The sequence below is a fragment of the Pongo abelii genome, chromosome 17 (genome assembly GCF_028885655.2).
Source record: "Pongo abelii isolate AG06213 chromosome 17, NHGRI_mPonAbe1-v2.0_pri, whole genome shotgun sequence".
Taxonomy (NCBI): Eukaryota; Metazoa; Chordata; class Mammalia; order Primates; family Hominidae; genus Pongo; species Pongo abelii.
This window is the reverse complement of record NC_072002.2, coordinates 46491410-46512045: the sequence shown is the minus strand read 5'-3', so window position 1 is coordinate 46512045 and position 20636 is coordinate 46491410. Positions and strand designations below refer to the sequence as shown.

At 39.0% G+C, this 20636-nt stretch overlaps 1 protein-coding gene across 1 annotated transcript in view; it reads right to left on the bottom strand.

Moving 5' to 3' along the window:
• Positions 1 to 4650: 4650 nt before the first annotated feature.
• MEP1B (meprin A subunit beta) overlaps positions 4651 to 20636 on the bottom strand; it is a 30390-nt gene continuing 14404 nt past the window's right edge. The window contains exons 8-15 of the mRNA XM_002828154.4: positions 17629 to 17847; positions 16828 to 16980; positions 14377 to 14592; positions 11520 to 11963; positions 9809 to 9988; positions 7950 to 8076; positions 7100 to 7304; positions 4651 to 4824 (exon numbers count right to left, since the gene is read on the bottom strand). Of these exons, the coding sequence (XP_002828200.3) occupies positions 4810 to 4824; positions 7100 to 7304; positions 7950 to 8076; positions 9809 to 9988; positions 11520 to 11963; positions 14377 to 14592; positions 16828 to 16980; positions 17629 to 17847 (1559 nt within the window). The 3' untranslated portion in view covers positions 4651 to 4809. The remainder of the gene's footprint in view (positions 4825 to 7099; positions 7305 to 7949; positions 8077 to 9808; positions 9989 to 11519; positions 11964 to 14376; positions 14593 to 16827; positions 16981 to 17628; positions 17848 to 20636) is intronic.

Sequence of the window (20636 nt, the reverse complement as noted above, 5' to 3'; positions counted from 1 at the left end):
GATCGTCTAAGTAAAAAAAAAAATCTCAAAGAATCGACAAAAAAAAAAAAACTCTCCTAGAATTAAGTGAGCTCAGGACACAAGTTCAATATATAAAAATCAATTATATTACTGTATACTAGGAATAAACACATGGGCACCAAAATTTAAAATATGATAGCATTTATACTAATAGTTTCCTTGCTGGGCGTGGTGGCTTACACCTGTAATCTCAGCACTTTGGAAGGCAGAAGCGGTGGATCACCTGAGGTCAGAAGTTTGAGACCAGCCTGACCAACGTGGTGAAACCCCCGTCTCTACAAAATTAGCCAGGTGTGGCAGCAGGCACCTGTAATCCTAGCTACTCAGGAGGCTGAGGCAGCTACTCGGGAGGCTGAGGCCAATCCTAGCTACCTGGGAGGCAGAGGTCACAGTGAGCCGAGATCGCACCACTGCACTCCAGCCGGGGTGACAGACCGAGACTCCATCTCTAAATAAATAAATTAATTAAAATAGTTTCTCCTAAAATGAGATACACACAGATGTAAATCTAACAGAGCATGCACAGGACTTGTATGCTGAAACCTAGACAATGCTGAGGAAAGAAATCAAAAACGAACATAGGAAAGGGAGAGAGAAACTATGCTCATGGATTGGAAGACTCAACTTAGTAAAAAGGTGTCAATTCTCCCAAAATTGATATTCAGATTTAATTCAATTCTTGTCAAAATCTCAGCAAGAGCTTTTTTCAGATATAGACAAGATTATTCTAAAATTTATGTAGAAACGCAAAGAAACTAGTATAACTAAAACAATTTTGAAGAAAAAATAATAAAGTGGGAGGAATCAGTCTACCCAATTTTAAAACTTACAACACAGTTATAGTATATGTGTAGTAATCAAGACTGTATGGCATTGGCAGAGAAAGACTATATAATCAAGACTATATAGTAATCAAAAGTCTATGGTATTGGTAAAAGAGTAGATACATAGATTAATGAAATAGAATAGAGAATCTAGAAATAGACCCACACAAATATGTTAAACAAAAATGCAAAAACAAACCAATAGAGGAAAGATAGCTTTTCAACAAATAGTGCTGTAGCAATTGGACATCCATAAGCATCCTCCCCAAAAAAATGAGTCTTAACCTAAACCTCACACCTTATACAAAAATTAACTCAAACTATATTACTGACTTAAATGTAAAACATAAAATTATAAAACTTTTTTTAAGATATAGGAGAAAATGCTCAGGATGTAGGGCCAGGCAGAGGGTTCTTAGGCTTTACACCAAAAGTTCAATCCATTAAAAGGAAAAATTGATAAATTGGATTTCATCAAAATTTAAAACTTTTGCTCTGCTAAACACCTTGTTAAGAGAATAAAAAGACAAGCTACAGAGTGGGAAAATGTATTTCTAAATGACATATCTGACAAAGGAATAGTATATAGAATATGTAAAGAACTCTCAAAATACAGTAATGTAAGAACAAAAAAGCTTGGGGCCAGGAGTGGTGGCTCACACCTGTAATCCCAGCTACTCAAGAGGCTGAGGCTGAGAATCACTTGAACCCAGGAGGCTGAAGTTGCAGTGAGCCAAGATTGCACCACTGCACTCTAACCTGGGCGACAGAGTGAGACTGTCTAAAACAAACAAACAAACAAACAAAAAACTGATTAGATGATTAGAGCATGAGCAAAAGACATGAAGAGATATTTCACTCAAGAGAATATGCAGATGGGAAATAAACACATGAAAATAGGTTCAATATTATTAGCTATTAGAAACTGCAAATGAAAACCACACAATATCACCACATATTTATCAGAATGGCTAAAATAAAAAAATACTGATGATAAGTGAAAAAGGTGCATCTAAAAAGGCTACATACCATATCATCCCAACTCTATGATATTTTAGAAAAGGCAAAACTATGATGACAGTAAGACTCAGTGGTTGCCAGTGGTTGGTGGGGAGGAAGCATGAATGGGCAGAGTATAGAGGATTTTTAGGGAAGTGAAACTATTTTGTATGATACTACCATGGTGAATACACGTTATTATACACTTGTAGAACCTATAGATTGTACAACTCCAAGAATGAGCCTAATGTAAATGATGGACTTTCAGTGATACTGATGTTTCAATGAAGGTTCATCAATTGTAACAAATGTACCACTCGGGTACAGGATGTTGATAGCGGGGGGAGGCTGTGTTTCTGTGGGAACAGAGGTATATGTACTTTTGTTCAGTTTCACTGTGAATCTAAAACTGCTCTAAAAAATAAACTGTATTTTTAAAAAATCATGACAACACCAAGAACTGGAGAAAATGCAGAGAAACTAGATCATGCATCTATTGCTGGTGGGAAGGCAAAATGGTATAGTGCTCTGCAAATCATTTTGGTAGTTTCTTTAAAAACTAAACATGCAATATTCCAGAGAAATGAAGACTCAAAAGCTTGTACACAAACATTTATAACGGCTTTATTTGTAATAGTCAAAAAACTGGTAACAACCCAGATGTCCTTCAACAATGAATTATTCAACAAACTTTAGTTCATCCATATCATGGACAACACCAATAAAAAGAAACAAACTTCTGATGGGCATGATAACCTGGATGAATCTGCAAAGAATTAAGTTGAGAGGGCAGGGGGAAGCAAATCCCAAAATGTGCCACACTGAATGGTTCTATTAATAGAACGTTTTAAAAATAACGAAATGATATAGAGAACATATTAATGGTTGCCAGAGAATAAACAGGAGGTGGGAGAAAAGGGAAATGGATGTGGCTCTATACAGGCAACTTTAGGGATTCCTGTGGTGATGGAAATGTTCTGTGTCTTGATTGTATCAATGTCAATATCCTGATTATGCTATTGTAGTATATATAGTTCTGCAAGATGTTACCATTAGGGGAAACTGAGTGAAGGGTACATGGATCTCTCTGAATTATTTCATATTACTGTATGTGACTACAATTATCTCAAAATAAAATTTGAATTTAAAAAATTGAGCAAAGTGAGCCCGATGCTACAAGAAAGATGGGATTTGTTGCCAATGATAAAATTTAATCTTTCAAACAAAAGTTAAAATTTTGGAGAATTTGTTTCTGCCACCATGAGCATAACAATTTCCCAAGACTTAAAGACTTTAAAAATATATATATATATTTTAATTTGGGGGGTTTTAGTCATTTATTTACTTATTTATTTTGACACAGAGTCTTGCTCTGTCCCCCAGGTTGGAGTGCAGTGGTGCAATCACAGCTCACTGCAGCCTTGACCTCCTGGGCCCAAGCAATCCTCACACCTCAGCCTCCCAAGTAGCTGAGAGCACAAGCATGTGCCAACATACCCAGATAATTTTTTTATATGTAGAGACAGAGTCTCCCCCTATGTTGTCCAGGCTGGTCTTGAACTCCTGGACTCAAGTGATCCACCTGCCTCGGCCTCCCAAAAATGCTGGGGTTACAGGCATGAAAGACTTTAAAATGAGATCATTAGTGCAATTAACTAATGTTGTTTTCATACTGTATAATGAAATGTGTCAAATGTTGTAAAAGCTGCATAACTCAGTGAACCAATATTTTCTAAATGATCAATGCACAGTATTGCAATATCAGACATAGCTGAAAGACTCAAAATACAAGATAGACTAATGGATTTTACAGGACGGAGTACAGAAGTTCATTGATATGGTTTCGGATTTTGATTGCAACTAACCTTTAAGAAGTTACCATTGTCAACTTTTAACAAAATTATTTCAAAAGAATATTCATATTTACCTGAGAAAGCTATTCAAATATGCCTCCTTTTTCCAAGTACATATTTGTGTGAGGTTAGATTTTCTTCACAGCCTTCAAACAAATTAATATATCACAACAGAATAAATGCAGAAGCATCTGTGAAAACTCAGCTGTCTTCTATTGAGCTAGGCATTAGAGATTCTCCCAAAAAATGCAAACCAATGCCCCTCTCTTTGCTAAATATTCTCCTGTTTTGAAAAATATAGCTACTTTTCATATTTATGTTAGCATATAAGGGGCTTATTTTTTGTGATTAATAAATACATACTTAGTTTTTCCTGGTTTGAATTTCTAATAAACACTTATTTAAATCAATGAACTGCTCGTAAGCAAAATAGATCTTCCGTAATCTATTTGAGATCCTCAGTAACCTATTTGAGATCCTCAGTAATTTTTAAAGTGTAAAGACTCCTGAGATCCAAAACTTTGAGACTTGCCACTCAAAGAGTGAAAGGTTTTCTTGCTGATTACAGTCGTATGCTCAAACAAATTCTAAACCAAGCTCATGTACCAAAGGGATTATATAAGAAAACAAGAGAGTAGCCAGTTTTGGAGAAGAATGTATATTGACAGAGAGTGGGGAGCTGTCCCATTACCCTTCCCAATGCTGGGAAACGATGGCACTGAAACTGCTGTGATTCCGCATGGACGATCATTCCCATTGGGTGTTTCTAGTGGGTTTCTAAGGAATCACTTGTGAGGACACCACACTTGGCCCCCGTATGGAAGGATCAGTAATTTGAAAAGCTATCTCTAACTGTTGCTCTCCCTTTTTTCTAGACAATATTATACTTCCAGAAGAGCCTGAATTGCTTTTCTCTCATTTAAAAGAAGGAAACACAAACAGCATTTCACCAATTTGACCTTGACCAAAATAGTGATTTATAGTATTTCCAGCTATTTACAGAAAAATATCCACTTTTAGAAGAATGAGGTGGCTGTAATATCACTTAGGCGAAATCCATGATGAAGAATCCTTTTTAATTTCATTTGCTGGCCATATTGTCGAGTTAATCTTCAAAAAGCATGCTGCTAAAAGGGGAAAGAACAATTGATGATTTAATTTCTAAATTTAAAAACTGCTATTTAAATGAATCACAATAAAACGATGTAGTCTTTAAATGAAGTCGCCATCAGCAGTCTCCTGGCCTCCCTCCTAGCTGGCAATGGCTCCTGCTCCTGGTCTCCATTTAGAGCCCTGGCTTTTCGGGCCCACATTATTCAGATGCTAAAACATTAGGGTGAACACATACGTTCGCCTCAGAAAAAAAGGTCATTCTCATTTAAGATCTAAACGACATCTGGGAGATCTGTTACCAGTCAATTAACTGTAGAAATGCCTAGCCTAAGATAATGTAAGTCAACTGCATTGTCCTTAGGAATGTGTTTAAATGACCCAGAAACAAAACAGCTCTGTTGTAATATTATGGAGTGTGTGTGTGTGTGTGCATGTGTGTTTCCACTTACTACCTTTACCATGTCCCTGATACTGTCATGGTTTCCCCGCTTTATTGACTTAGCTTCTTAGCTTCCTTCTTTCTCTTCTCTTTGGTTTTGTCATTTTTCTTTAACTCCTTCCAGTTTTTACTTGCTAAGTTAGAGCCCTTATAACAGCTGTTACACTTCCCATTGTCAGGGAAATATCCTGGCAATCCCATCCACCCAGTTAACTTGTCTCCTCCTGCCCTGCCACTCTTCCGCCTTCCATGCACCAACTCCTGGCTCATCCCAGTGGCCCAGGAGACCAAACTTGAAGGCACAGCTGCCATCAGGTTGACCTACCAGGCCAAGTATTTGCTGATCTTTCCCTTTTATTTTGAGTCATAAAATAAGCTGAAAGTTGTCTTAAAACAAAACAACCTGTTTATATTTTAAATACTTTTCTAATAATTTTGTGAGGTAATTGATCTATTGCCTTATTATTAGCATTAAACATCTTCCTGATGTTGAGGAAATAGGACAACAGCCTACCATAATACAATGATTTGCTTTCAGTTCATTATCGTTGTCCATGTTTTGACTGACTTGGCCAAAAAATAATATCTTGATACCAGGCTGTCCCCTTTAAAAACTCATAGCTTTAAATATAGTATGTCTTGAATAATCATTTTTCTTAAGAAAATGTACTCTTGCTTTAGCCAATTGCAGTATTTTTATTTTTGGAGATATTCTAATTGGGCATTTTTTCTGACTAGCTTCAGTAGCAATTTTCAGAGACTCCAATTGGAATGAAATAGAAATGGAAGAATTTTAGGGCTTCACTTTCAAGTAATGTTCAGATTTTATGCCCACTTTCTCTGTGCTTCTTTGTGAGGAAGAATATGAATCTGCATGTAAAACTCTGTACTCTACTGCTGGAGTATGTAGTGGACGCTAGGGAACTGCTGCTTGGTCCTGCCCTTTGAATGAAGGCTGTTATGCAAGAAATGCCCTCCCCAAAAGGCCGTTGCCTTGCCCAATTTTATGCCGCCTCTGTGAGGGCAGCCCCATTCCAGTGATGGGAGTACAAAGGCCTGGCCCCCTCCCTTGATTCAGGACGTGCCTAAGAGGGAGTCTTCCCCACTCCAGAGCTCCCTGAAGGATGGGCTGAGGCCTCAGTTGCAACCACATCACAGTCCAACCTCACCCTCTGCCCAGGCCAGCTCCCTCAGCCTATTATACGTGTTCCAGGAGCCCTCCCCAATAAACCTCCTGCATACAAATATCCATCTCAGAGTCAGCTTCCCAAGGGACCCACTGGAAACAGGGTCATTTCAGGAGTCTATTAGCATTCTAGAGATTTATTGAGGCAAGACTTTAAATCCTTTACTTGAAAACTTGCCTTAGAATTAGTTATTCCACATGAAGCCAGAATGAACTGGAACCTTCTTTAATGAAAAAGCTTCCCCAAACATGCCTGCATCCCCTTCCTACAGGCCTCAGCTCAGCACCACTACAAGGCCTTTAGAACAAAAACACTTGCAGGCCACCTCTCCCCTTTACCAGGAAGGTTTGAACTTGCAGGCAAAATCAGTTGTGCCTTTCAGGTCACAGACCACCCCACACTCCAGGAAAAAAACCCACACACACAACTGTACACAGTGTTGGATACAATTCCAGGAGGAAAATGAACCTCCATAAATCCCAATTTAAGAATCATTGATTTACAGTGAAAGTAATAGGAACTTTTATAAACTGAAATCAGTTGTCCCAGCATAGGAAACAGAGAGAAGAAGGCAAGAACCAAAGTATATGAAAAATGTCCTAGTTCCTCTCCATAAGATTTCACCAATAGGTTGTGAATAATCAAACATCAGCCTCAACTTACATTTTGCAGAGTCAAATTTGGTCTATTTGAGCTCATCCTTTCACGGTATTTCTTCCTGGTGCAATAGACACTGACAAGAGTGATGATCAGCATCAAGGCGAACACAGCAACAGTAGATGAAACAGCAATGACTATGGTGTCTCGGGTGGAGCCTCTCTTTTCACACCTTTCTCCCATGTACCACCAGTCTTCCCCTGACTGGCACCTGCATGTTGAGAGCATGACTCAGAGTTATGAGTTGATATCTAACTCCAGAAATCTTCACAGTTAAAGATGTGGATCACCTTTAGTCTATTTGATCACCCATAGGTCATTGCTATATGGAACTATTTTATCCACTCTGGACTGGAGAGAGACTAGCACCTAGAGCACAGGTATAAGCAATGGAAAGAAAAAATGGAATTCCTCCTAATCTGATACTGAAACAGTATCTCCAAGTTAGGAAAGGCTGATAGCACAGATAACAGAGAAAGTTTAGTTCTCAGTGTCCCATGCCCACCACCCCTCCAGATTCACATCTTGGCCAAGGGCTCCTCCGAACGTCAGTATCTTCATCTAGAAAATGAAGGCAGCTACACTTAAAATGACTGGACTGTTAGGAGGACCTTTTCAGACAGTTAGAATATAGTGTTCTATTTCTTTTCATAAAAAAATTGTGTTGGCTATCACAAAGATAGTTCTTGTGGTTATCCAAAGCCCCAAAAGGAGAATAAAAAAAAAATTCTATGAATGGCTGTGAGACGAGAATCAACTGATTTCATTCATAAGAACTATCAAGTAATTAATCCAACATTATGGAAATAAAATTTCTAACCAAAGAATGCAGAGATCTCTTCCAAATCATCCTTACCTGCACTCAGCTTTGCCATCTCGAACAGTGCAGACACCATCATTTTCACAGGTGGTTCTTGAGCAGAGGTCTTGAACACTAGGAGTTGGTGTTAGCTGGATTTGTGTAGAGTTGAGGTGAGATATGTCTAGGAAGATGGGGAAGAGTGTGGATGGAAATCAGCTTTTGTTTAACAATCATTTGATCTTTAAGGATCTTTAAGTTTCTTTTTCTTTTAACGTTTCTTTTTTCCTTTTTTCTTTCTTTTTTTTTTTTTTTTTTTTTTAGAGGTGGGATCTTGCAATGTTGCCCAGGCTAGTCTTTGCTCCTGGGCTCAGACAGTCTTTCCACTTTGGCCTCAGAGTCCTGGGATTATAGGCGTGAGCCATGATGCCAAGCCCAATCTTAAGTTTCAGAATAGACAATGATCAGATTTTAGGCTTGTGAGAAATTCAGGTATCCTTGAAGCACAGTCTAGCAACATTCATAGGCAGTGAGATAAGAACTAGGCAAAGGGAAACTAGGCCAGCCTACTGGGGCTCCAACTCAACCACATGCTAGCCTGGATTGTGGGAGCCCAGAAGGGTACAAGCCACTGATACCAACTTTCAAGAGACAGATAAGGAAACCAAAACTCAGAAATGTAAAGTAATTGAGGGCATTGCCCAAGGTCACAGGTCTCTGGCTTGCTAGAGCAAGTTGGTGGAGATTTGGAGCAAGACACCAAGTGCCCTGACAACCAGTGTTACGTTCTTTGCAGTATTTGTTATTGCTTCTGGTTGAAATCACTATGGTCAAAGAGAACTGATGCATACTGATTTTTTTTCTTTACTACATAAAATGTTTTCTCTCTTAACTAAAGTTATTTCTGAATAATTTCTCCAAGAGGTGTCATCTAGATTTACTCTAATGGACACTGGAGTCAAAATTTTGTGGGTTTTAATTGCACCACCTTTCAGCACAAACAAGAATCTGATTTACTGAGATCCAAGTGAGTCTTTAATAGAAAATGAGTTAAAATCCTACCACATAAAAAATGGAAACCACCAGAATTGCTGCAAAATGTATTTATTGGCTGCCAGGAGTACAAAATTTAACATTAATCTAACAAGAGATTAATGTCATTTCTGTCAAGAGATATATATATATATGCATATATGTATGCATGTATGTACATTTGAAACAGATAAGACACAGACGTTTCCAGTCATTTAATTTCATGTGCTTGTGTGATATTTTTATTTCAGGAATCCTAGAGTATAATAGTTCTATTTTAACTTATTTCTTTTCTTTTCTTTTTTTTTTTTTTTTTTTTTTTGAGACGAGTCTCGCTCTTTCGCCCAGGCTGAAGTGCAGTGGCACGATCTCGGCTCACTGCAAGCTCCACCTTCTGGCTTCACGCCATTCTCCTGCCTCAGCCTCCAAGTAGCTGGGACTACAGGCGCCTGCCACCACACCCAGCTAATTTTTTATGTTTTTAGTAGAGACGGGGTTTCACTGTGTTAACCAGGATGGTCTCGATCTCCTGACCTCGTGATCCACTCGCCTCGGTCTCCCAAAGCGCTGGGATTACAGGCATGAGCCACTGCGCCCGGCCTATTTTAACTTATTTCTAAAGAAATTTCCCAACCTAAAGGTTTCCACTATAGCTTCATGTGGTGGTCATTAAATTCTTTATTCTGGAATCCTCACCGTTTCAAATTAAATTATTTTCATATTGTTAATAATTCATATTCCTCCCAAACCCCACTCATGCCCATTCCCCCCACATCTCTATATAATACATCTAATAGTGGAATGCAGAAAAAAAAACAGAAAATAATCAGTGGCCACAACAAAAAAAAAAACTAGTTTATATAAAACTATTTTTATTGACATACCTTCCACTGTCAGTAGGATATATACATCGTCTCCTTTTATAAAATCTCTGCTTTTCAGCCTCTTATGGGTTATAAAGGCACTGGTTCCATAGCCCCCACCTCTTCTAAACTGAGTTCCATTAGGGAAAAAAGCCACTGCTCCCACTTTGGAAGGCCTGTCCCAAAAATAGTTTCCATTATCTGAAAAAGCAATTTATATTAATGGAGTGTGTTTATCATCATTGTAGCTTTTGGTGGTAGGAAAGAACAGGCAATGTGAAACACAATTAGGCTGGAACTCAAAATAATTAAATGATGCTATTGACCTGTGATGTATTCCCTGGCAAATCACTGGGGCTTGTTCATTTATACTGTCCTAGAGGAAATGAGATTGCCTGGCAGGGAGGACCACACTCTAGAATAAGAGTGGAGAGGTACCAGAAGTTTCCTAGGTACCAGATATTCCTGGGAATATCATATCTTTACTTATTGGCCAGTATAGAAACCCTCCTATCTATTAGAATAATTTAGAATAGCCTTCAAGGCTACTAAGAGAGTCCTTTTACAAAGTTACAGATTGTCCAGTTAAAGCAATATGTTGCTGAGAGACTTTTTAATATCAGCATAGAATGATTTATCTTATTAACTGAATTATTCACCTAACAGAGCAAAGTGCTTCAGAAGTAGAAGACAACAAGAAGCACTGCTTGTGGGAAAAGATAATAACCTATCCAGCCCTGAGCTGCTTTTAATGTCATTTAGGAAGAAACACTTTAGGAAAAAGTGAAGAAATTCTGAATGTCAAGTCCCTACAATTGCATTGGTGAATATTATTGTTTTCCTATGAGATTAAGTTGGATTTTTTTCTATGTTGATTTGGTTCATGTTTTTCATATATAGAATTCACATTTGGCAAAAATATTCAGCTTGCCATAATTCCATTTTTTCCTTTACTAGGGTCTCAGAAGCAAAGAATTATTAAATTTAGTAGTGTGATCATTGCTTTCAGTGGGTTGCTTCTTTTTGAGATGGGAAAGGTGGGGAATGATGTCATGATTAGCAAGTCCTCTGTAACTTTTTACTAAGAAATTATAATGCATTCTCATACCCTTCCCACCAACACTTGAATGCACCTGCTCAATACCTTCCTTCTGGTCAAAAACTACCCCCATTTCAAACGCTGAATTATTTTTGACAATCCCAGTGACGTGAACAAGGTAGCATGAGTTAGGAGAACCCAACATCTGAGGGCCTCTCCACCGCAGGCCTTTCCACAGCTTCCACACTTGACCTGTACTAATTCTCATAGCAAATCTGTGGAATGGTTACTACAGCCCTGGCTTTACAGCTGAGGACACTGGGGCCCTAAGAGATTATTTGCTCAAGGTCACATAGCTAATGAGAAGCAAACTTTGGACTTGAACTCAGGCATGTCAGACTCTAAAACCAACACTTCTTGCACAGACGTGGAAATTTGAGGAGGGCCATCAGTTCCTAGGAATACAGTCAGTATCTTCTCTATTTGTTGGAATCCTTGCTGACATTTCTGATGAGCTCCTGTCTGACACACTCAGTCCACAATTCTTGAAACCTTTCCCCTAAATATCTGTTCTTAAGATTTGGGGCTCAAAATTCCCTAGGTAACTAACTGTGCAACCTCTCATTCCCAAAATTATCCGTCCCTCCTAGAGCAATGATTGTTTATTAGCAATAAAGAAAATGAGTTACGAACCGGTGGTCATAAATGGGTCTGTAGTTATACTCCGCTGATTGGACATACGCTGTCGAATGTCAGGATTTTGATCCAAAAGTGTCATTGTGGCTTGTTGCCAAGGACATGGCCACTGTAATTGATCATCATTGGCTCCAGAGATCAAGTGGAAATATATCCCTGCATTAGTCACATGGGCTAGATTTAAGTAAATCTGAAAGGCATAACCTTTAGAAGAGTAAAATGGAGGGCTATACAGAGTTCCATTTGGGCTGCCAATGAACTGTGTGAAATTCCTTATATGCCAGATATGATGAGGGCACCGTGTTTCCGAAAGATTGATGTCATCAATAGACAGACCACCCAGTGATGCACCAGAGCCTTTGCGTCCTTCAAACACCACTCTAAACTTCTTGGTCACTTTCAATGTTACATGATAAAGTTGCCAGCTCCCAGTGGGTATTTCTGCAAAAGAGTCATTATTATTTCAAGGACAAAGAAGTTCAAATCATGTACATGTCAACATTAGATTTCTAGCCTTCTTAGACAAAGGGTCATCCAAAACTGATTTATTTCTACAGGTCAGAAGTATGGTTTTGCCAAAGCTCCAACCTAGAATTATTTACTTCAAGGTTCTTCTGTGGGGTCACACTGTTCTCTGGAATAGCTGAATGTTTGTCTAGCTGTTTCTCAAATAGATCACCCTTTCCTAGAGATCGGTGAGTAAATAACAACATCTAGCTCATGAGTACTTCATGCCCTACCTATGAGTTACCTGCCATTCTCCATTAAAGGGCCAGCAAACCCAACACTTGTAACACTTCTACCCAAGATTCCTGTGATACTCAGGCAAAGCCTTCTTTAATATATTTATAGTTTGATTGGAATACTTCTCTCACATACAAAATCTTCAATCAGCTTTTTGGTAATATTAAACAAAATCCACCAAACCCTAGAAAGCCCACATCCTGCAATCTACTCTTTAGATCACTTCCCAGTGACTCAGCATTGTAAGTATTTATCTGATATTTGGTACCACCTCCTTTCTTTCCAACCTGCACTTCCTCCCCAACTATTAGCCCATACCCCTCGCTAGCAGCACATGATATGCCATTTTGTCTGATTTTCTTATATCACATACTCAAATAAGAAGCAGTATACTAAATAATCTGCAGAAGCCCCCAGATAACAACAGCTGAGGAATTCATGTCAAACTAGTGGTTAACACAAAGTCTTAAAACAAAAATATGTTGGCACTTAATGTGAAACACAGCTACTTGAAAATAAGCTAGACATACCCAAATGACAGAAAATAAGCAAGCTTCTTAAGTGCCTTTTTGTGTTATTGTGTATCAGTGACGAACTCACAGATTGCTAATAGAAAGGACCCCCCTTCCAATCCTAGACAATTATATATATTATAGATACATTATATCAATATTTGTATTTAGATATTAATACATAAAATATAATATTTATAGTAACATATATGGCTTATATATAAGGCTTTTATATATATAATATATAATATATATTATATATAATTATTCTTTATATATTTTATATTGTTACATAAATAATATATATGTATAATGTGTGTATGTTCTTAGTGAGATTAAGAACCTTACTGCTTATAGGTGTTCACAAAGAAAAATATCACCTGTATTTCAGATTGTTTCTCATCTTTAAAAACAGGAGGAAAATGGCATACTATATTGCATAATATAGATCCAATTGTGGAACAAATTGAATTACTCAATTCAGTCAAGTCATGAGATGATTAAGTGGAATAGACAGTAATATATTTGCCAGTCCACAGCCCTTCCCTTTCTTAGTCACCCCCTTAACCATCTACTTGCATAGGTGGTCAACATGGCTCTCCTCTCTGACACATTATTGGTATGAAGGGTGAGTACCCACTTCCCACTTAGGAATTGCTCCAGAAGCTGTGTTTAACTTAAGACATAAGCATCCCAGTTCTTCACTGGGATTTATGTTTTAAGCTTCATATTAGAGGAAGAGTCCTTTTTCCAGACTGATAACAAATTTGGTCAAATGTAAGCTGGGAAGTGAAACAACCAAAGTACCAGTCTTATAAAGAAAGCCATTCTGAGATAAAACAAGAGGTCCCCAGCAATGTTCAGAGACAGATCTATTAATAATTCCCCCTCAAGCCAGTGTCTCCCTCATCTGTCCCACAGGCTGTAACTAACCTTCAGCCAGGAGCCCGTCCTATTTTGCCTAAGCTAGTTCACATTGTATTTTTATGTATTTTATTTTATTTATTTTTTCGGAGATGGAGTCTTGCTCTGTTGCGCAGGCTGGAGTGCAGTGGCGTGATCTCGGCTCACTGCCACCTCCGCCTCCCGGGTTCAAGCAATTCTCCTGCCTCAGCTTCCCAAGTAGCTGGGACTATAGGTGTGTGCCACCACTCCCAGCTAATTTATGTATTTTTTTAGTAGAAAGAAGGTTTCACTATATGTTGACCAGTCTGGTCTCGAACTCGTGACCTCGGGTGATCCGACCACCTCGGCCTCCCAAAGTGCTGGGATTACAGGTGTGAGCCACTGCGCCCAGCCTTGTATTTTTATTATTTGCCAAGAACTGACCTCCATAGACTCCAAGTCTATGGACTGACCTCCACAGTCTCCAAGAGACTGATCTACACTTTCTTAAGTGAGTGTTACATAACAGCGCACTCAGGAAGAATCTTCATTCTAGCTTCCTTTCCACGGCTTAAAACAAGAAGAATCTAGTTCTTAGTTAAAGAGTAGTGACTCAGTAGCCCCTGCCCTATTGTAAATTGTTGCATTAACTAAAGAAAAGACCTAAGATTGCCTCATTTTGAATCCAAACAATAAGGATGTTGACATTGTACCTTTTATTTCTTCCACAAGGGTTAAATTGCCATCCACATTGTCTGCAGAATACTCCCTGATGTAGATGTTCAGTTGATCACTTTCACTGCCACTGTTATATAAGTAAAATTGCAAGCACTGAAATCCTCTTTTAGGGTACAGCGTTCTACTTTCCAGCACTGCTGTGGCCCCCACATTCACAGAGCTGCTATCGAAATGCATGAAGAAACCAGAACCTGTTAAAGAAAAGCAGAATTGAGAGAAGAACAGATACTGGGTATAAGAATGTGTGTTTGTTAATGGTGGTGCTAGATTCTTTACACGAGGTGTAAGTAACATCCATATATAAATCACCAGGGAGAAATGACAGAAGCCTAAGCTACATATCTGGCACTTGCAAAAGCTAGCAGATTGACATAACAGTATAAAACTCAAACCTCTCTATTATTTATAAAACGTTTACTTACAATAGTAGTTTTCTGTGGGCACTAATCCTTGCTTATCTTCATTTGTTATGAGCTATAAAGATACAGCAAGTTTAAGTATCAAATGCTAACTTTTTAAAAATCCACTGTAAGGCTGCAGGTCAAGCCCAAATAGCAGGGCTAAAAGGTAGATTCTACATGGGACACCTTTCAAGTGTCCACAACCCTGGTCCAGCTCCAAGTGGGAAGAGCTTACCATTGGAAAAAGATGCTACAGAGGGTTGTTCCCCCGCTGAGAATATGAAAAAGAAAAATGGAAATTAAGTCAAAAGGAGGGTTTGAAACTTGGGTAGGTAGAGAGTTGTAGCATCTGTCTCTCCCAAGGCTAATTCAACGTGAACTTCTAGGTCTTTCTGGAGAGGTGAACACAGACTGCGGACAGAGGTGAGAGTCCAGCCAGGAAACCAGGGCCTTGGCTGACCTGCCCCACCGCCACCCCCCCCACTTTTTTTTTTTTTTTTAACACTTTCTAACTTCTTTGGCTTCAAACTGTCACAAAAAAAGAAGGAAGAAAAAAAGAAAAGGAAGAAAGAAATTCAACTTTCAGAAGATATTGTAACTACAGCAACCATCTGGGGAGATTCACATTTTAATATTTTTTAAATGATATTTGTAATGAAAAAATTGAGAATAACTGAACCTGATAATTTCAGAGGCACCTCCCACTTATCTGCTTTCATTATCTGCAATACTTAACCTTCTAAGCCATCTCTAAAGAAGGCAGAGCTAGTAATTCTGGTTTGAGTGTATATATATTTTCTTTCCTTTTTTTTTGAGACAATGTCTTACTCTGTTGTCCAGGCTGATATGCAATGGTATGATCTCAGCTCACTACAACCTCTGCCTCCCGGGTTCAAGTGATTCTCCTGCCTCAGTCCCCCAACTAGCTGGGACTACAGACATGCGCCACCACACCCAGCTAATTTTTGCATTTTTACTAGAAACAGGGTTTCACCATGTTGGCCCAGCTGGTCTCAAACTCCCAACCTCAGGTGATCCACCCACCTTGGACTCCCAAAGGCCAGGGATTACAAGCATGAGCCACTGCACCTGGCCCAATTTTCTTTACCTTATTTCAAGTATTTGCTTAGTTTCCACTATATGCAGGGAATTGTGTTGGGCATTTAAATATGGCACTAGGAGCAGGCGATTTATGAAAGAGACATTAGGGAACCTTTCCCTTACCACAGAAATTAGCTTTCAAAAACAGAAAAAAGTGAGAGCTACCTGGTCTGGATTCTTCTTCTTTTCCCCCTCCCTCCCTATCTACTTTCCTCTGGTCTGAGTAGGACCACTATCCACTATCCAAATATGCATTTAAAAAGAAAAATAAAAGGAAAAGCACCTTTTTGCCATTAGAGGCCTCCAATTCCTGCCTAGATCATCTGAGCTATTAAGCACTGGCCCTATGTTCTGAAATCTAGTTTTACATATTTGTTGCCAGAATAAGCAAATAAGTAAAAATTTGGTCCTTGCAGCCAAATAACTACCTAAGGCAAAACAAAATGAAAATGGAAAAAGATACGCATCTGAAGAAAATTAAATAAACTCTGCTTTTTAGATATTTTTGTAACAGGAGCATATAATCACATCCAGCTACAGTTCTGAAACAACAATTCACAGCCTAGTGCTGTCCATTGGAAAGAGTCTCTTGTATTCTGCAAAGTTCTAGAAAACAATAGTACTGCCCCTGAGATAAGAGGCCTTGCAGGAGGCCCAGTCTGGTACACTCTCCTATGGGAACGCACTGGCAGAGGCATCACAGAGCCCAGCTCTGACTTATAGAAAGAAAAATAAACTCAGGAAGGAAAAGCAAAGAAATTAACAATGTCTTTATCAGGTGCAAGGCCTACTTCTCAGTAGTAACCTAATCAATAATCATTAATAATTCTGATAGAAATTAGAGATAAAATCCCATTCTTTCATAGAGAAGTACGTAGCTGTAGCCACTGAGTATACAATCTAGGAATATCTCACTCCTGTTACCTTGGCACCGGCCCATGTTGGAGTGATCATTCTCCGGCCCCCCAGGAACCTGTGAAATCCGTTGCCAGTCAGCATTATCTCCTGAACTTTGGATCATGCCACACACATTTTCCAGTTCAAAACTGCACGAGTCCATAAAACTCAAGGAAGAGGCTACAAAAAGCAAAAAACAATTATTGACACTCATACAACATGATAATCTAAGTAACAAAAACTGAACTTATCACAGTATTAGAAATGCCAGGTTGGTATTACAGGGAACACCTAGCTGATTCTGGATGATGGTGGCTTAAAGATCCCTCTTTATTTGCAGAACCCCTACAAAGAAGGTAATTAATTCTGTAGATCTGAATAAGCTCCCTGCCCCAACTCTTTTTTAAAAAAAATTAGCTAATTTGTAGAAACCTGAGTCTATACTCCCCTAGTTATTCGAATCATTAAGCCACAATCCAGATTATTTGATCCCATTCATATTACAACTAGACATATCATTTTGGCTAAAAGGAAGTGTGAGTATCAATCTGACCGACATTTGAATTAGTAACAGCTTTAAAAACCTGCCTGAGGCATATTCCTACAGGACCCAATTTGTTTCTAGATCTCAACACCAGACGTGGTGAAAAGAAAAATGCTGCTTCCAAGTTGTAGATTGAGATCTGGGTGCTATTCTGTTTATTTCCTGAATATCAAATCTCTATAATCTCAGAAACCCCACCAATGCTCGACAAAATGGCACAGACCGTCATTTTTTCCTACATAACAGAGGAAAATATAAGTCATTTCAAAGAAACTGTCACATACAGCAGTTATACAGTTGATTCAACTTTAGGAGATCAGAGTCACTGAAATCCATTCGTTGGCCGATCACATCCTCAAAGTCTGAGATTCTTGTGACAATTGTTGGCTCCGTTCCGTTTTGGAATGCAGTTTTACTGTAGTGCATTACTGAAGTGTAATCATAGGGAACATTCAGGGAATCTGATATGTCGTCACTATAGGTGTTAAAATTGTGCTCTCTGCCTAAAGGATAAATAAAAAATCTTTACTTGATGTTCAGAAAATTCAGCTTATCTTACTCCAAATACTGCTCACTTAGAAATGGAGAATATAATAAACTCAAGCAATTTTTGCTACAACTAACAACAGTTTCATTATTTCCATCTTACAATATAATATTCAAGCTTAGAACTGTGATACCAGCAGTCACACTGAACATATCTAAGGTTGTATTGCAGCCCATAGTTAGGACATTGGCATTTAGTCTAAGGCTGTAAAAATTGCTCATGGAAAGGAGGATTCTAGAAAGTGCTGCTAACCAGCCTGGGCAACAAAGTGAGACCGCATCTCTAATAAATATTTTAAGGCCGGGCGTGGCGGCTCACGACTGTAATCCCAGCACTTTGGGAGGTCGAGGCAGGTGGATCATGAGGTCAGGAGTTCGAGACCAGCCTGACCAACATGGTGAAACCCTGACTCTACTAAAAATACAAAAATTAGTCCATCATGGTGGTGCGCACCTATAATCCCAGCTACTCAGGAGGCAGAGGCAGGAGAATTGCTTGAACCCAGGAGGCGGAGGTTGCAGTGAGCCAAGATTGCACTACTGCACTCCAGCCTAGGTGACAGAATGAGACTCCATCTCAAATAAAATAAAATAAATATTTTAAAAATTAGCCAGGCATGGTGGTGCATGCCTGTAGTCCCAGCTACTCCAGAGGCTGAGGTGGGAGGATTGCCTGAGCCTGGGAAGTTGAGGCTGCAGTGAGCTGTGATCATGCCACTGCACTCCAGCCTGGGTGACAAAGTAAGACTCTGTCTCAAAAAAAAAAAAGTGTTGTTGAACCGGTCAGGGCATTGGCCAGCAATGATGGCAGCCTGAGGACGTCCACAGTAGATGGAGATGGAAGTAAGAAGACTTTGAAGGGATGGTGAGATGAAACCTGGGCATGATAACTTTCTAGTTATCCTACAAAGAAGTCATTAAAAACCACTGACATGCGGTTATTGACTAACCATAATTCATGGTTACAGGAATAGGTGTAGATGTATTTAAAGCATAATGAACCAACCTGGCCAACATGTTTAAACCCTGTCTCTACTAAAAATACAAAAATTAGCCAGGCATGGTGGCGGGCGCCTATAATCCCAGTTACTCGGGAGGCTGAGGCAGGAGAATCACTTGAACCCAGGAGGCGGAGGTTGCAGTGAGCCAAGATCGCACCACTGCACTCCAGCCTGGGCAACAGAGGGAGATTCTGTCTCAAAATAAATAAATAAATAAAGCATAATGACTATAGTTAATAATAATGTATTGTATATTTCAAAATTGCTAAGAGAATAAAGCTCAAAAGTCTCACCACAGAAATGATAAGTGAGGTGATGGCTATGTTAAGTAGCTTGTTTTAGTCATTCCACATTGCATACACATGTCAAAATATCACTGTACCACATAAGTATATACGATTATGATTTGTCAGTTTAAAATAATAATAAAAAACAAAAATGAATATATTTAGAGAAGACATTCAGGCCATTTAGCATTATACTAATGGGCAACTGATTCCAACTTGAAATGGAATGATTCTGTGGACACATTAAGATGGTTCTAATCTCCAAAACATAAAGATATGTTATCAAATGTGAGCAGAAGTTTTGATCAAAAATAAGACTTTGGGAATCCTAAAGAGTGTGGCTGTGAATTAAAGCTGAACACTGCTGTTTCTCTAGAAACCTTTTAGTTTGCTGCTATGCCTGACCCCATTTGAGATAAGCAGAGGCGGGGGATGAAGAGCAAGAGCTGTGATTTCAAGAAGTGTGGTGGCAGGGGACCTTGCATAGGGCACTCCTCACAGTGCCTGATACATAATAGCAATGCCCTTTCCTCTGTCTCGCCCCACACAGGCAGGACAAATGAGGAAGCTGAGTGTCACTGTGGAATGTGGAAAACATGAGCTCTAGTCAGACATGGTTATTAAGACTTTGTGACTTTGAACACAAAATCACAAACAGTTCATGCTACTCAACTATTACTGAAAATTGTTCCATGAAACAATAAATCCAAATACTCTACAAGCTACTCTGCAAAAAGAAAAAAGAAGACCATGATCAAATCATTTTGGGAAATGCTGCTTTTCTTAGAGATTTACAATTCCTGTCACCCAATAAACACTCAGAGCAGTATAGCAGGATAAGTAAGCCTCATTTCTTTTAACCTAGGTGCTATGGCTTGAATATGTCCCCCCAAAAGAATGTATTGGAAACCTAATCCCCACTGCAACAGTGTTGGGAGGTGGGGCCTAATGAGAGGTAATTAGGGCATGGGCTCCATCTCATAAATGGATTAATCCCATTGCTGCAGGAGTAGGTTTGCTACTGCAGGAGTGGATTCCTTGTAAAAGGACAGATTTGGTCCTGTTTTTTCTCTCTGACTCTCCCTTGCCCTTCTGCCTTCTGCCATGGTATGTGACACAGCAAGAAGGCCCTCGTCAAATGCCCACCCCTTGATTTTGGACTTTCCAGCCACCAGAACAATGATGAATAAATTTCAGTTCTTTATAAATTACCCAGTCTGTGGTGTTTTGTTATAGCAGTGCAAGACGGACTAAGACTTGGGGATTTGCAAAACTAATTTGGCCACAGACTCCGTTCCACATAATACTCATGAACATATTGTGGGACTGAATATGCTTGAAGAACCACAAAACCAGTTTCTAGAGCATATCTAGCTCATATGGGTTCTGGAATACTAGTGCTCCAATAACTCAGAATGAGTTCAAGCTGAATGAATTAAGACATCAAAACATCAAAGT